The 17,014-nt window shown below is 39.9% G+C and overlaps 1 protein-coding gene across 1 annotated transcript; it reads right to left on the bottom strand.

Annotated features, from left to right (window-relative positions):
• LOC111272451 (anoctamin-7) lies at positions 1-15,485 on the bottom strand. Its single transcript, XM_022853906.2, has 19 exons — positions 15,407-15,485; positions 14,550-14,743; positions 14,179-14,313; positions 13,588-13,712; positions 13,035-13,203; positions 11,917-12,170; positions 11,397-11,563; positions 10,982-11,202; positions 10,216-10,411; positions 9,621-9,667; positions 9,222-9,439; positions 8,516-8,640; positions 8,053-8,140; positions 7,371-7,488; positions 6,995-7,137; positions 6,673-6,757; positions 6,075-6,206; positions 3,735-3,843; positions 1-2,679 (listed from the first exon to the last, which is right to left on the bottom strand). Exons 2-19 carry the CDS (start codon positions 14,664-14,666, stop codon positions 2,675-2,677), a joined length of 2,454 nt encoding a protein of 817 aa, XP_022709641.2. The 5' UTR covers positions 14,667-14,743; positions 15,407-15,485; the 3' UTR covers positions 1-2,674.
• Between the last annotated feature and the right edge of the window lie 1,529 nt (positions 15,486-17,014).

Raw genomic sequence — 17,014 nt, 5'->3', positions numbered from 1 at the left:
GATATGAATAGCTTATCGTTTATATCTCTATTTCCTATGGTATCGTAATATTTTTGTTGTCACACGCTTGTGTAGACAGATAGCCAAATCACGATGTTCTCCCTTTTCCTATATATTTTATATGATGTTTTTTTTATTACCATGACTGCTTTCGGTTTACTTCTCACAGTTCATTGCTAGCAAGAACATACAGCGATGAAGTTTAAATGGGCGGGAAGTTGTGCGGAGCATTTTGCGGTGACGTAACCTGGTCTGTGTTAAAGAAACAGTAGCTTACTTCTTTGCGAGAAGCAAACGATCATCATCGTCCACTTTTTTTCAGGTAGCAAAAGTGCATCTCCCATAAAGAAGAAAACACATGAAGCTATAAGGTAGAATTATATTGCAATGTGGATACAATACAGTTGCATCATCCTTCCGACTGTTTATAGGTCCTCAAAGAGACGACTCTGAGAAAATGATCGTACTATACCGACCTTCTTAATATAGAAGCATTGTAGCTGAATTACAGTTAATACTATGTTAGAATAATGTTAAATTCCAGAGGAAGAAGGGAATTAAGCAAAACATAAATGAATGATTTCAGCCACCGAAATCAGAACGTACCAACGAATATACCGAGACTTAATTTTTTATTCTACTGACCCTTACAATATATCGAAGACCCTATTTGAGTCTACGTTTAAACATGGGCGCCATTGTCGACAGTTAGCAAAAGCCACCTAAACACTGGACTAATTATATCATGCCACACACAAGCACTAACTAGCCTTTCATAAGAATGAAGAAGCTTATAGACATATATAATGTTATCTAATGGATTTTTAAAATCGCAATGATAATAGCCGATGCAGTAAAATCACTGATTCGTATTACTATGTATATAGCAGTAGTTGGAATGATTTTTAGGCGAGATAGGCAATCCTACAAATTCTGTTGTACCTCCCATTGAATATATATGGTAAACGTTGCAGTACTGTGTAACGACAATCCGGGTGACGTCCGAAAAACTACTATTAGTTCAATGTAGGTCAAAAAGAGATGAGCGATTCAGAAAATGGTGATGATTAATTGAAAAAAAAAAGTTTACGAACGGATTAATCTATTTATCTATTCTACTGTATACTTCTTGGAACTTGCATCCATTGTACATTTCCAATTATCACGCGTGCATTTGAAGGTTACTTTAATGCTTACTTCCTCATCACATAACATACTGCGTCCTCAGTCGATTTTCTAGAATAACGTGAGTAACTAAAAGTTATCGATCTATAGTTTCCATGATCAATCATTGCTGAGTAGCGTCTTTACTGAGTAGATCTCGTACGTCCACACCGAAATGAATAGCTGTATCAGACTTAGATTATCATCGCCACTGTGCCTAGTTATTAGGCCAGCAAACATCTGGCTTCAGCTTTCACTTCCATAGTTATCGTTCTATAGACGAAAAGGTTTAGGAATAGAGGAAAGACATTGTGCTGCCGTATAGGTTTCGTCCTTTCACATGATACAAAATGAAACCAATCCCAATTCGTCTTATTCGAAGTACAGCAGTAACGCTACTATCAGATGCCAGAGCCGTCTACAGCATCTCCTCGAAACTAGCCACTAAATGAATAACAACAAACGTTGAATTGATACGACCAAGTCGTAGATATGATGCAGCGCAGTCTCTCTACGGTTCAGAGCTGTGGTCGTACAGCGCTATATAAGCAGAACAGTTGTACGTTTCAGCTAGATAACTATTTTGTCAGTGTGGAGACTCGTAATCCTCTACACCCCATCATCGCAGCCAGTCAACAAACGGCCCATTCGTAACGACCCGTTCTAAAAATATCTGCTGTTTAATAAGCTGCATATTTCACCATTCTGATTTTCTTAAAGATGCGCGCTGACAAGACTACATGTTATAAGACAAGTTGAAATGAGGCCAGGCTTAACATTAATATTAGTATAGCTGGCGTCAAATATTGACCGCATCATACAACCAGTTTTCTAGTGTTTTTTTGTTGTCTAGGCATCGTACATCTGTTTTACTATCTGCAACTGGACTCGCATACACTTTTGAGTATTATTCAGTTCTCAGAAGTTCGGATTCAACGCCCATGACAAGCGGTTGAAGAACTTAACACGAAACGTCTTGGACCCATACACCACGTTTCCCATCGAGATGGAGCGAGACTAATTAATAAGATGGCTTTAACCGCCTAGCGGCCCAAACGTTGTCCATAAGCGAAATTTAGTTAAGAGAAATTATTTCGCATCACATGTAGGACAGTCCATGCTACAAATAACTGAATGCAGCTCTATAAAAGCATACATTGGTCACGTAAAGTCAATAATTGTACTTTTCAAATGGTGGAACTATTTATTAATAAACTGACCTATTTACATATATTTATTAATAAACCTAACTGACAGAGCAATGTGGATGGCCGATGATTCGTTGTTTGTAGACCTTTCCATTAATGAATCGACCGGTAACTAGACAGCAGATACGTTGCCTTTGATAGGCGGCCACATTTGGTAACGCTTAACTTCTCTATGTGCACAGGTAGCACGAATACATTATAGCCATATAATGTAGATCTGTGCTTGACTTTTCAAATGAGCAAAGTTCCTACTCTATCGATTGTAGGATTGCTGGATGCCCCATCTAGAACATTCAACGGGTTCAACCTAAAACAGCCATATATACAATAAACGTCAACAATAACAACTACCATTGACAATAGTAATAACAACGTAAATTTGTTGAAGAGATCGCAACGTGCCGCAAAACATTTCATATCACGCTTTTATCGCTAGTTATTCCGATTGAAATTGTTCATAACTGAGGCGCGAGCTTGCTGTCGTCGTTTTCTGTTATAACATAGAGGAAGATAGTTTTTTCCGATAAATTTTCCACGTATGTATGTAATGTCTCATACAATATACGGTGTATAATAATAGACTTTCGACCCTTATTTATATACACGATTATTATAATTATCACGATGTAGATACCCCATTGAAGATAGCGCCCACGCCGATGGTCATTGGCGCATAACCGTACAGCTTTCTATAAGGCGAGACGCTTCTCCAGGAAATGTCAACATATATATATGTGAAATCAAATCCCTGTTGATATGGTTGAAGCAATTCCCGATGGAATCATTTATTAATAATATTCACTGGTTGTGTGGCGCGATGATTTCCGTCTATGCTCGATAACCCCGAAAATTATGCTATGATCCCGAAGTACAGCGCCATAAACTTTCCAGAACGTGCCAGTATCAATTGTCCCCTACAAGCCTAAAAGCGGTTAATGTAGAGAGTAGTAATAGGGAAAAGACTGTCGTGTCAGTGACCTGTCTGTTAATCATATGCATTATGTTCTGTTATCGATGTACAATATTCCTTTCTTTTCGATCGTACGCTTTTCGGTTTAAATAATTCATATATCAGGCAAATGTCTTTATTTTTTTTTTCTCGATCAAATATTACCACGTTTCACATAGGTTGTTATCATAGGTAAGTTGCCTTTTGAGCAAGAGGCATATCACCAGCAAGATCGTCCCCTCTACGTACTGGATCTACGTACACATCTGCTACGGGCGATCGATGAATTTTTTGAGTTACGCTTTTAAACGTTGGAATCGCGTCCGTTACTATGTTCGGCTTCACAGAGAAAGTATCTGCTACAAATATTATCATGGATTAATCATCACTCTAACCCGAATTGGCTAATTCACCTGACTCAGGCAGATTCATCCGGAAATCAAAACTAGTTTCGTTGGTGTAGGCAGCACCTCGAGACGTCGCTCCTTCCTCCTCATCAAATGCATCTTCATTTCTAACGATCTGAAATTGATAGTGTAATTACATGTAAATAGACGCGGCATATGCGAACTAGATCGGTCACGAGATCGCAAACTCCCGCTAGCGTTCAAAATATTTACAACGCTAACGAAAACTTGTTCGCCAGTAGCGTGGCTGCTTTCCGGCCTAGTAGACTCGAGTCGTTTTACATCACTGAATAACTTCGAAAAACGCTAAGCGATTGGTCCCTCGCATAACTTATATCAACTCAAACGCGAAATCGCACTGCTAGTAATCACCGATAGACTCTGTAAGTATTATTGTAGTTTTCTGATAGATCACTCACGATGACGGTCTGTGCCTGACAAAACAATGGCAGAGGCAACTCGCGCACCCGTCTTTGCTAGTTATCTTCATTGCGATTTCAAAGACCGACTGCATGCAAGTAGATTCGATCGAAGCGCCACCACCTCGGCGAGTTAAAGGAGGTGGCTAAAGGACGGTATAGAGCTGATTTTTTCACTTCATCGTTAAGGGGCAAATTAAAAATGGCCATATTGAAATTTTTTGTATTTTAGTTTCCGCTTTGTTATAGATAGATAGTTTCAAGTGACGGGAACATAATAATAATAATAATAAATATTCAACTCGATCGAGCGCTGTATGACGGAGTAGGCGAAAGGCTAGACCTGACACTTACCTCAAAGTAGCTAAGAAATATTTTCTGCCGTTTTCGCTGCCTCTATTTAATCCTGTAGAAATTGTAAGTCATATTTTGAAGGCACGGATTCGTTTATTATTCTGGTGCAGCATGTTATTATTATTGTTATTATGGTCACCTTTATATCTATGCAGCTTTTTCAAAAAAAAGTTTTTCCAAATATGTTTTACATTGTCAGCTGTTAGAAATAGGATTCGTTAGGGTATCAGTTTAGAAGCGTCAATTACCTAAATAAAGATGTAATTTCGTTTATTTTGCGGCACAGATGAAAAACGACGGATATGAAAAAAACAAAGTTGAATAACTTTGCTATATTACGCGCAAGTTCTGAGGATTTTGGCTTATACACATTGGTACACATAGTTAGCGCACACAGGATTTGATAGGTGGTAAGGGGGAAAAATGACAGGAATGTTGAAGGTAACCGATGAGAGATGAACAGAAGAAAGTACCAAAAAAAAAAAAAAATCGAGCCTTTAACGCTGTATCTATAATGGCTTATAAAAAAACCTTTACATGACGTCGTTGACAGAGAATTGTGTATTTTCTATAGAAGACTGTGTCTTACTGCGTGACTATTGCATCATGCTATTTCTAACTAAGAGCCGGCACAAGGCCCAACTGAAGGCCTGTTTAGGCTTCCACAGTGCATGTTTCCAAAATATATTTAATAATACACGTTCTATTTAAATTAAGTAACAAAGTATCATCAGTAATGATAAATCGATGCCCGATTTCTTCAAGTTTCTTCACAGTGTTCGTAACGTCATTCATTCAATCAGCCTAATCAAAAACTGCAAAGATGTCAATAACAAGAACGTTTTCCCAGATTTGTTGAGCGATTTACGAGCGAGGAAATGCTAGATCACTTTTTTAATCGATGTTTTGTCCCTCTTTACTGCAGGGTACCACACACACGTCAAACGATGATCGGTAAACAAAATACCCGAGGAAGGAAGCCGACTGAAGAATAAACAAAACGATCGCAGTGCATGTTTTCGGTAAGTAGCCGAAAACAGCACTTTCTTCCTACCCCTATAGCAATGGGGAGATATATCAATAAAGAAAAGTTTGCACACAGACGTGCTGTCTATCATTTTGCATCGCTCATAAAAAGGTCAGGACTACCATATTTCTGCAGCAATGTGCTATGATGTGGGTACGTCAACAGCAGGATCACAATCGCAGGATCCCTATTCAAATTTTTATCTCAACAAGTGGTTCCCAGTTCAATAGAGTCAGTGCATATAATTGTAGTATTTTTCGTGTTTTACGTCCGGAACCTACGCCCTTAGGCTTCTCCTCAGACGGCTGGCTCACACCACAACCTGCAATGTGTCTATGCTCAGATTCGAGCTATTAGAGGGACTAAAAGCTTCGAGCCTTACCAGTCAAGTGCCTTTCACTGTTTATCTGTGGTAATGCGTGTTTTTTCTATAAAGCCCGTGCCATTTGTCCACATGCACTAAATTAACGATTCAGTGGGATATGAGTCAAATAAAAAAATTCGTCTCTACAAAATGACTGTTCTGGAAATATTTGCGTTATGTACCTTGAGGATGTGTTCTGAATCGGTGAAAGCCTGTTTAGCAAGGTAACGCTCTCGTTTCACTTTGATGGTAACGTCCTGGGGCACATCCGGTACCAGTAGGTCAATTATGTGGCAAATTGCAAAGACGACATGCTAACATCCGACAAACACAACGGAGTAAACAACAAAATTTAAATATTCACATACTTGGAGCTCTGACGATATGATACTATACCTTTCATTTCTGAAGGTCTGTGCCGTCTGAGTATTGGATCTCCAAGGATATCAAATATTATTGTACCTTGGTGGCCTTTCGAAACTAGATTATCTCATAGCACGAATGAGCCGAAAAACTATAAAACAATTTGCTTAAATCACCGCACCCTTGCTGATGAAATTAGTCAGTAAAAATAATTAAACATGGTTCATCTGGAATAAGGTTCTGTACCAGAGTAATTAGAGCGTCTATCTTCTTGAAGGAAACGAAAACAAATTTTTAGAGCGGTTTCAATTAGCTTGATTAAAAATTATAAAATTAAATATATATTAAGGAAAGGTATAATCGTTAATACAGTAAAAATCACCCTTACACTTATTATTTTTTTTTTTAATCTATTACCTCGAAGATTAGTACAAAGGCAAATCGTGCAGCCAACAGCTTCCAAAAGAAGGTAGTGTGGACCCCTTGTGAGTCGCGGAAGTCTCTGTAAAGTGCAATACGCGTACGTACGTACGTATGACGCAGACAACATGAAGAATAATTGAGCTATTTGAGCTTAAAGCCTGATTATAAAATTAGGTCAGTAACATAAACCAGATACGTGCGAACGGCATCTCTACGTTATTCGAAGCGAAAAAAATTATCCAAAGGATCAATTAAAAACGGAAGTGATAGTAGTTTATGTTTGAACGGCGTTCAGAAGAGGTGAGCCATTCCTTACCTGTATCGGCAGCTCTGTGAATGTGCTCCATCTGGCGCTACGCTCAGTGTAAAATTAAGATAACCTTCTAGAGAGCCATGATCGTAACTATACATATACAACATCCGTGGAAGAAAGTCCGATGTAAACGCGATTAGAAACGCCTGCAATGCATCAATTACCATCCGTAAAAATTAGAAAAACTTTGAAGTTTTTCCTCGGGTCGGCGTCCGGCTCTTTATCGTCTAACAGTCGATGTTAGAGTTCGTTACGTAATCTCTCACTCAGCTGATTGACTAACGACCCACGGCATACTATAATAAGAAAATTTAAAAATACATCATAAAAACGAAGAAGAACTCATGGTTGACATTTATTTCATCGTACTCCAGCTTACATTGCTGATGACAGCCACACGGGAGAGTAACTCGAGTATCGAAAACCAAATCCCAATGTTCTGGGCACGTTCGGGTACGCTACGCCGTGTTTCACAGACGAACTTATGTGCATCTAGCCTGTAAAAGAGAAGCATACTTCCCACTGATTATTTCAAAGATGCCTAGCACTGATTTTGTGTTAAGTGAAAATATTAAATGAGAATCAATTTATTTTATTATATAATTTCATTGATAAAAGTTACTGACGCAATCTGGGGTGGGAGAACGATACTATTATTTCGATTGCCAAATACGTTGCCCTGCACTTAAATAACGAACATACACAATACGTAATAGAACACTTTTCCACGCCAAAAATCGGCCGAATTTGACAGAAAAAGAGATCTGACATATTGGTCTCACTAAACTTATTAGTAGAGAAAAATATACATCCTAAATCAGACCATTCTGCAACCGTTTCCTTGCAGTTATTATTTAACCAATATTTTATTTGTAGGGTTCTATTCATCTAAATGTATACCTGAGATTATACTGTGATTGTATACCGCATTTCTTTCACAAGGAATCTCCAAAGGAGTGTCACGTTCTTCGAGAACCGAAAGAAACTTTGCTCCCTTTTTGGGAAAGCTTCGTAACAAAGGCAGGATGCATCCACTGAGAAAAACAGTGAGTCGCTCTTACCTTATTTCTATCCAGTTATTGAGCAGCGCGAAGAGTGGAGCCAGTGGAAATGCGGCCACGAATATCGTGATAAAGCCAAATTGTAACACTGAAAATCGAAAACAGGCAACCGACGATAGCCATATTTATTACGTTGTCAATTACATGTTACTGAGAACGCGCAAAAGCCACTGAGAATAGTCAGTGGAAATAACAGGGTCCCAGTAAACCCGAATGATAAAGAATGTTTATAAAGGATGAGTCCCAAATTTCCCGGGTAGGTTTTCAGTGGGGTTTTTTTCTTAGTACGAAGCGCATGCACACATTATTTTGCGTAAAAACACGCTTTATGTTTCAAGATGCTAAAAAATTATAGAAACTGCTTGCTTGTAATTATGGACTACGGCAAACTGATCGTACATTTCTCGAAGATCAAAAAAGTTAATGAAGATAGTAGAATCAGTCCACAACAACTGATGCCTACCCATTTCGAGGTACTCTTGAAAGAGTCCTTCATTTGGCGACAGCGTGTAATCCTCTTCCCATTGCGTCAATTTGCCGTCCTCGTGGAACTGCGTCTTTTTGCGACTCCACCAGTTTTGCAATTTACTATAATGACAACAGTTCAGAAAAAACAAATATACAAAAACGCAGCATCTTGGACGGAATTACGCAAAGTCACATTGATACAAGAGGAAAAAACTGTACCGACGTACTCTATGATGGGGTGATGGGGAGCACAAATAAAACTCATCTTTCTCTATACACGACTGTAATTATTCAATATTAATTTTGTTGACATGTGGCCTGCGGCATGGAATTGAAGACTCTTCCACGTCTGCTAACCGCTTACTTAGATCGGAGCTTTATGATGCAAATGGCGTCTAGGCAACAAAATGTAAGTATAAATAAGTTCTCCATCAGTTGATATGTATAATAGATGCAAAGCGGTAGCAAATCACTAGTGAAAGTTCGCACGGTTCTTACGCGGTAACCTAAATACGACACGTCCTTCCTCACAGTCTTCTATTAGACAGAATAAACAGGTGCAGTTATACATCAAAGGTGTTATTCAGCCTAGTCATCGACAGTATCATACATAACATTCACTATAAATAGTAAAATGTATTTGTATCAAAAAAAAAAACGATTTCTAGTAGATAAGCAGCATCTGTGAAACGGGAACTTACGGGAGGAGTATTTCCTGTGCATTGTTGATTGTCTGTTTACCGATCATAATGACAGCTAGTTGTTGAGCAAGCTCAGACAAGCAATCACTGCCCGAACACTCTTCGTTGCGTAGGCCTAACATTTTAGTATAATGGCCTGGGTAGCCCACAAAACGACCTTTGAAAAAGGCGATGTAGAATATCGATGAATAGTAATTTACAAACTGAAACATGAACACCTGCGAACAATAATTAAACCAATCAAATCAAAATATGACCATTTAATTCTTGGAAGTCTGCTTTTTTGCCCACTGTCTCCCTGTCCCGGTATGATCGAGAACGAATAAATTAATACATATATATAAAAGTTTACACTAGGTAGACATTTTCCACTCCTCTACTCGTATATATTATATTTACCTTAAAGGTAAGGTTATTGTCAAATTCCGTCTGTGTGCGATGCATCTCTAAAATACGAAACAAAATGATTTTTATGTTAACTATGACAAATATCGAGCTTTTTAACACTAGTAACTATGCGACGATACTACCCGCGGAACCCAGTTTTATTATCGCAAAGGCCACGTGTTATAACTGTAGATGAATACCGAAAAGATATCAAAGGCGGTAGAAGGATTAGTACTATCAATAGCAAAAAAAAAATGTAATTTCTATGACAACTGCTCGTCACAACAGCAATAACATCACATTAGTGCTTCTACTGTGGTGGTATTAATCACGCAGTCACAGATCGTGCAGCCCGTTCTCTGTAAGTCGGCAATATGTTTAGTCATAGGTACGCATATGTACGTCGTCGTCAATGTTCTCTCCTTTTCTTTTGTGGTCACCAATACATTGTCCTATTTCAATAAACTTTCAAGCGTGACTATATACAGATAAATCACGGCCACTGCGTGTAGCCCAACTGACAAACAAGCGTTAGTGATCGGTTGTGCTTGATCCGATCCAAGGAAGACTTAACGTAACATGTAAACGTATTACCGTCGGTACTAACCCCATTGGGTGAGTTTGTAGGCAAGCTTTCGATAGATCCTTTCAAGGATCATAATGAAGATCAGGTTAACGAACGCTCCTGAGGAAGACGCAATCACTGAAGCAAAGCCCTTCAGTTGTGTCGACCGAAACAGTGGAATCGAGATGAGAACCCGGTAGATGATGACCGAGACCATGAAGACCAAAACTAGAGATATCTACAGCGTCCCCGTGGTACATTCGCATATACACACAGACAGATAGACAGAACGGTCAGATCGGCAAACAGCGCAGACGCTAAGCACAGTTGCAACAGCGTTAACGTTACAGATAACAAAAATTAGGCAATGTCGACAAAAACAGCACAATTGCGACAAGGCCAAGCGATTGGATGATCGAATAGTCACTATAGTAACGGCACATCGCCACGCGTAACAGTAATTAAAAGGAAACAATAAAAATAACATGAAAAATTTTCACCATTATCAGTCTATTCATTAAGAGCAACCGCTCAGGCTGTAAGAGAACGTAAGCAACAACGTATTACAAGATGCTTGCCGTTTTGTCAGTCTACATACTGAAGCTTATAATTTGACTATCGAGTAAGGATTATCGAACAATGTGAGTGATTTCAGCCAATCGTCTTATCATACAATACTTATACTATGCGAATTAGCGGTCAGTAGTATCTATAATCAGTAGTTAAACTTATTTACTCATGTTTAAAGAAAAACAGAATATAAAGTGGGTCGGATAGCTGGACGAAGAAAAACAATTGCGGAACCAACCATTAAAATAAGGATGGCGATGCCGGCAACGATGCGTTGCATGCGAATCCAGTGCGGGAACGAGGGCTCCCGTTGACCCGTGACCGGATTGCGCGCTTCGGAGTACGCTTTAGCGGCAAATTCGGGTCGAGGCGGTTCCTCTTCTTCCTCATAGTCCATGCAATCCCACTGGTGCGCTAGGCGCGAACATTGACGCTTCCAGTACTCAAGGAAAGTTACAGCTTTAGAACCGTATAAGATAAGAGATACTAGATGTAATCACGATAAAAGTAGGGGTAAACTGATCGATCCTACCACATCGTTGGAGGCTGGCAACAGGTTAAAATTATCGCGTTTATTGACTTCAATCACTGCGTACGACGACTAAACAACGTGACATACCGTTGACTTATGACCGCGCACACGCTTCACTTACCCCAAAACGAAAGAAAACACGAATAGAAGACAGTTCCCGGATGGTCGAAGAGGTACGTAAGCTTAGTGAAAATACAAATTTCCGAAAGATACCAGAAGTCGCAGCCGTAACGTTCCTCGCAGCGAGGGCACATTCGGTATATATAATCACTCGCGCAAAGCTCCGCACTACAACAGCGAGTCGCAAGCGAGGAAACCAAATTAGGGCCATAACATCAGAAATCAATATTGGAGAGGTTACACCAAGAGACGGCGTGAAATTTATTCGTAGACCATACCGGTCCGAACGAAAACTGCACGTAATCTACCAGAACTACATCTCTCTAAATCTTTCGAGGATTGATGACTGCTACTTCCATTTTTCATCGACTGCTATAGTTCCATGTCATTCGTTTACTTTTTTAGGGCTAAATCTGAAGGTTAAATCTTAGGCCTTATATGCGGCGGCATCTTGTACTCGAAACAGTGCGTATATAGTTCTACCTAAAGCATGACTGTCATCACAAGATAGGTATACTTACGTCGGCTTGTCTGTGGCAACATTGACGATACCGTATATGAACACGAGGATACCGACTCCGGCGGCAGGCAATAGCCAAGCGGTGTAAAGACCTAACCAAGCAAAGTAAATGGCGATCTTTTCACCAAAGTATTCGCGGATATGATTGAGTGGCTGGAATTTGTACCACCGACCCCATCGGACCCAGAACTCGAATAGCACCTGCCGACGTGAATACTCTCGCGGAAGTAAGTCTTCGGGTGGTTTGTGACAGCCCTACCGCATCATTCGAAAATACTGTTATCGAAGCACATACGTGACATACTTTGTGACAGTTCAGTAACAAGTAAGACTATCAGATTCTAAACGTAACATGCATTGCATAATTGCTGGCGCCAGACTACTGCGCAGGCTCTAAAGTAATAACCTCTCCTCTCATTAAAAATAGCCGTCTTCAGATGCGCACCTTTCGGAAAGTGCCTTCATTTGTTTCTATCGATGCGCGTATTTTTATCAAATCGTTGTTGTTTTGCTGATCTCATTGACTCTGCTGGTTAGGTCCAATGATATTTTTCGTTAGTTCCCAATACAGTTTTCGATTCCATCAATTTTTAACCTCTTAGTTCTAAGACCAATGTGGAATATTGCCACTTGCGTCACAATGATTGCATGAGCGTATTCAGCGCAAAAGGCTAAAACGACATTTACTTTTAATCGAACCTTCGCCAAACCTCGCGGCACTTTTCGAAACTCGTTATGCAAAACAAGTATGAAGACTTATTATTTCAAGCTTTGTTTGTACATGTCTGTCGTTTTATGATTAAGCTAATGTTCATTTTTTTTTAACAGAGCAGCCTGTATTACAGACATGTTAGTCGCCTGACGTTGATACTACCTTCGAAATCCAAAGTGCCAGATGGTAATATTAGGTCTACTAACTATTCGTTCTCGTTCAATACGAGTTTGCTTGTTCATTCCCAGGCAACGTGATGTTCCGGATCGATGAGCAAAGATTTCAGCGAGCCTCTAATGCATTTGTCTAAGCATGCCCGTTCTCATCGCACTAGCCGTTTCTCCGCAAGTAAGGTACGTGGGCAGCACATCAAGATAGGACCTACAAGCAAGACGGACCCAAATTACCTCGTGCAACGGGTAAGCAGCTGTGAAGATAGATTCTTCGAGAAGGCGATCAAGACCGATATGAGCTTTCCGTCGACGACCAAATTCAGTCTTCTGTAGGATCTCATGGACAATTCTAATACGCTGCGTCGTTGTGAAGTATTCGTCATGATTACTACTGCCTAAAAATCTGAACCTCACAAAAAAGAATTAAGCGAAATGTAGGAAGTCGTTGCCGATCCAGATAAATAGTTAATGTGTTGTGTAGACCGCTGACCTCGAAGAGACATTTATTAACAGGCCAACATTGCATAATGACTCAAGCGGGAACTAAGTGGGTTTGTTCATATACAACAGTACCTGCTATTCCCTCTACAGAAATGGATCAAGCAACGAGTATTAAGGAATCGCTTGGCGTCTCTTTCCATTTCTCTCGCTACTCTAATCGCACACGTTTTACATAACTTCGTAGTATTTAGCATTCGATAACAAACTTAAGCATATCGAACTACTACAGCGGCAGAGATTTTGTGCTTTACTGAAAACCCGTAAAAGTAACGTAAGCAACACTTACCTAACAAGTTTGGCCTTTTTAAATGGACAAGTATAATAGTCGATAGGTTCGTTTGGCACCTCCTGGTCGAAAATGTTTAGCGCTTGCAGGTAGTTACCCAGAGGACGCTCTGGCCATTTCGGTTTCTGGACAGATAAGCGAACGAAATTACAAGGCAGTTTTACAGTTGACCTTAGCTAGAGGATCGTTGTGAGTTTTGAACTATGTACTATAGATATAGTAACGATAAAAACAATAAACATTACTATACGTCATTTTCACTTGACCTGCACAAAAGCTTAAGTACGTAGCTGTTCTATCGCGTCGAACAAAAACACCCGTTCTGTAAACAGGCAACTAGCCGGGGCGAGTACTTATTAAAATAAGTACTTGCCTCGAGTAGTATCGAGAGAACGGTATTTATACCGTTTACAAACAAAGCGTTACATCGTTAGGATTTTCAACTAATTAATACTTTTTTTAGTGCAGTACATTGCATTGCATTGCATATTTCTCCTAATATATTGTCGCCTTTAAATTAACTTCCTTTTGAATAAATTAAGAAATTACGTCATTCTACTAAGAAATTTTATCATCATACGGTGTACATACCGTCATCGACTGAGTGTCTATTTGCAAAGGTGCCCGAAAGCACAATGCTTCAGCATAGTCTACGAGGACTTCCCACGGTGCTGACAGTTTAATAAAGTGCAGCTTTTTGCGTTCCCCCAAAACCTCCACAACCTCCTGAATACAGAGACAGGAAATGAAATGAAAATAAAGGAAAGTGATGTCGTGTCAAGACAGAGTGAGTTCGGCTGGTGTGGTCCCATCGAGGCAGTCTCCATTCGCCAGTTAGGACCTTGTAATTAAAATTTCAACATAATAACAACATGAACAAACGACCTGTCATAACCATAACCAGTCTGTGCTTAGCTATCTTAAACAGATTTAATTATATTTTGTTACAATTTGTAACTCACCTCCTCGATGTATAAGCCAGCTAATTCCAGATTCTGAAGAAACGAATCCCGCCAGCTTTCTGCTTTACGAGCTTTTCGTGACTGTTTACCCGTCTCCTCGGCACTATTCGATGCCATTTTTGTTGTGGCTTTGTTACTGGCGGTGTTTGACGAGGCATTCTGATCAACGACTTCCTCATACACCAACACATAGTCTCCAGGCAAATACAGACATATTACATATTATGGCATCTGATTGCCGTTCTATGTGGCACGATCCTCGTCAAACTAGATCAAAGTTCTATTAAGCATCGAAAAATTCGTGAACACTCAAAAGTCCTACTGGGTTTAGATATTAAAACAAGACGCACTCTCGCGCGCCATTAAAAAAAAAAGAAACGATTTTTTGCCATCTCGAACGAAAGCCGTCAGGGCAAAAACCGTAATGAGGAACGTATGGCGCATATCAGTGAATGAGTTGTGCCGTCGAGTTCTCTGTCGTGTAGCTACCCTACGAAGACAACTAGAGTAATTCGCTTCCACAGCTAATATGTTTGACTCCGGCACGAAGTAGTGGCGATTACTATATAAAACTACACCTCCCAACGTCTCCCAATACGTAATAATGGTAAGATCGGTAGGGCTATATCTGCCGGCTGAGCGAAATGTAATATATAACAGAGATTAAAAGCGAAATATGACAGGCTTTAGTAATATTTGCCACAATTTTTATCGGCTAAATCTCAGCTCGGACACGCACGGAACACACGTACATATAGAAAACACACAGGGGGTACGTGCACACGCCACTGGCTTGAGCACTGGGCTTCTATAGATAATAACATACACGTATGCTAGTTTCTCTTAGGCTACCATACCAATTTTAGTGGCCCCGTCACGAAAGACGTTCCTGTGTATTGGTCTTTGTAGACCTTTATCGCTTGGCGAAGAGTCGTTGTCATCCTGAAGCAACCAAAAACAAAGATTTTAAACTCGAACGCCCGTTACTAATATCGCTGGTCAATCTAGTAAACTTGTTTAGGAGATTTCTTATATCTGAAGATTTATGAAAATTCAAAAGTGTATACGGTTGTAAAGTCATCTAAAATAGAATCAACAACATTTCGACAGTGCTTACGTGGGCGTTGTAATTCCATGGATGTATTTTACTCAAAGAAGATCACTTGTCTAGAAACCGCACGCGTATTTCTACACGACGTTACGTAATTTCCACTCTATTTCACTTTATTGTACCGGCGACAAATCTAGACGGAATCGGGATGCCAACCATGCTATAACGCTTATTGTAAACGATTAAGGCGTGCTTCTGAGACTTTGTCTAGATTCGAGTTTGTCGTTTAGTAACCGAGCTCGTCTATCTATTACAGACGAACTCGGCGTGTCGCATTTCCCCAACTGCCGCTCCAAATCCAATTCGGATATCTATATATATTAGATAATAATACATCTTTTAAGCATGCTAAAAAAAAACATTTAGCAGGAATGATCTCGCTCATAAGGAAAATGTCGATTCAATCATATACATTATAGTTACAACATGACAGCACTCGATGAGGTTCTCTGGATATATTCGGTGACCGAAAAAAAAAAAGGTAACGCCACAACGAAAAATTATGTCACAAATTGTACTTGGGAGAGAATCGATCCGTGTGTATAGATCGGCTTATGCGAACGAAAAACTACAGGTCTTACACTTACAAAGCTACATGTTTTAACGTCTTGCCTTTAACTTAGTAGTATGTCCTACAAAGACACTCCCTTTATGAAAAAGAAGGTGTTCTCTATATGAGAACCTGTGTACAACATACAGGTTTCGATAAATCCGCAAGTATCATTCAGTCAGCTTGTCGTCAAAGTCGATTCTTCTTCATGACAGAGTTCAGCCATAGATCTTTGATAATTACGGCTTCAGTCGAATACGCCTAGATGATTTCTATATGATTGTAGATCCTAGTTGCACACCGTACTTTACACTACACATGGTGTCTTGGCAGTCGTATCGGCGTTGTGGATTCCTTTATGTAGGTTACCGATTCGGGCCAATCACTAATTTTGTTTACAGAAGATGTTGTTTATCGGCGTTCTATGCATGACGCCCTTGTTTTAAGTCCACCCTGCGTCGGCAAACCCCGAATCGACTATACGGAACAGCCAATAGCTGTACACTTGGTAGGCGAGTATGGATCAGACACCCTCTGTCAAGAAGTTTGCGCGACTGAACAAGTCGTGACCAGGGTCGGCCAAACGGTATTTATCCGACAAAGGTGGGAACATCAATCGACAACAGTTGCTCTTACTCGTAACCTACTCTCGTATGCGTCAGCATTGAACGGCTTGGCCTGAATGAGTACCGATCCTTCGTACACTAACGGCAAACGAAATGACCAGCGATAAAAGAAAGCGAAATTTAGAATTCTAAGCAATTAAGCCGACTATCATGTCCATGCAAATGTTCACTATTATAT

The sequence above is a fragment of the Varroa jacobsoni genome, unplaced genomic scaffold, assembly GCF_002532875.2.
Source record: "Varroa jacobsoni isolate VJ856 unplaced genomic scaffold, vjacob_1.0 contig02303, whole genome shotgun sequence".
Lineage (NCBI taxonomy): Eukaryota > Metazoa > Arthropoda > Arachnida > Mesostigmata > Varroidae > Varroa > Varroa jacobsoni.
The sequence above is the reverse complement of the archived record's forward strand: the minus strand, read 5'-3'. Positions and strand labels throughout refer to the sequence as shown.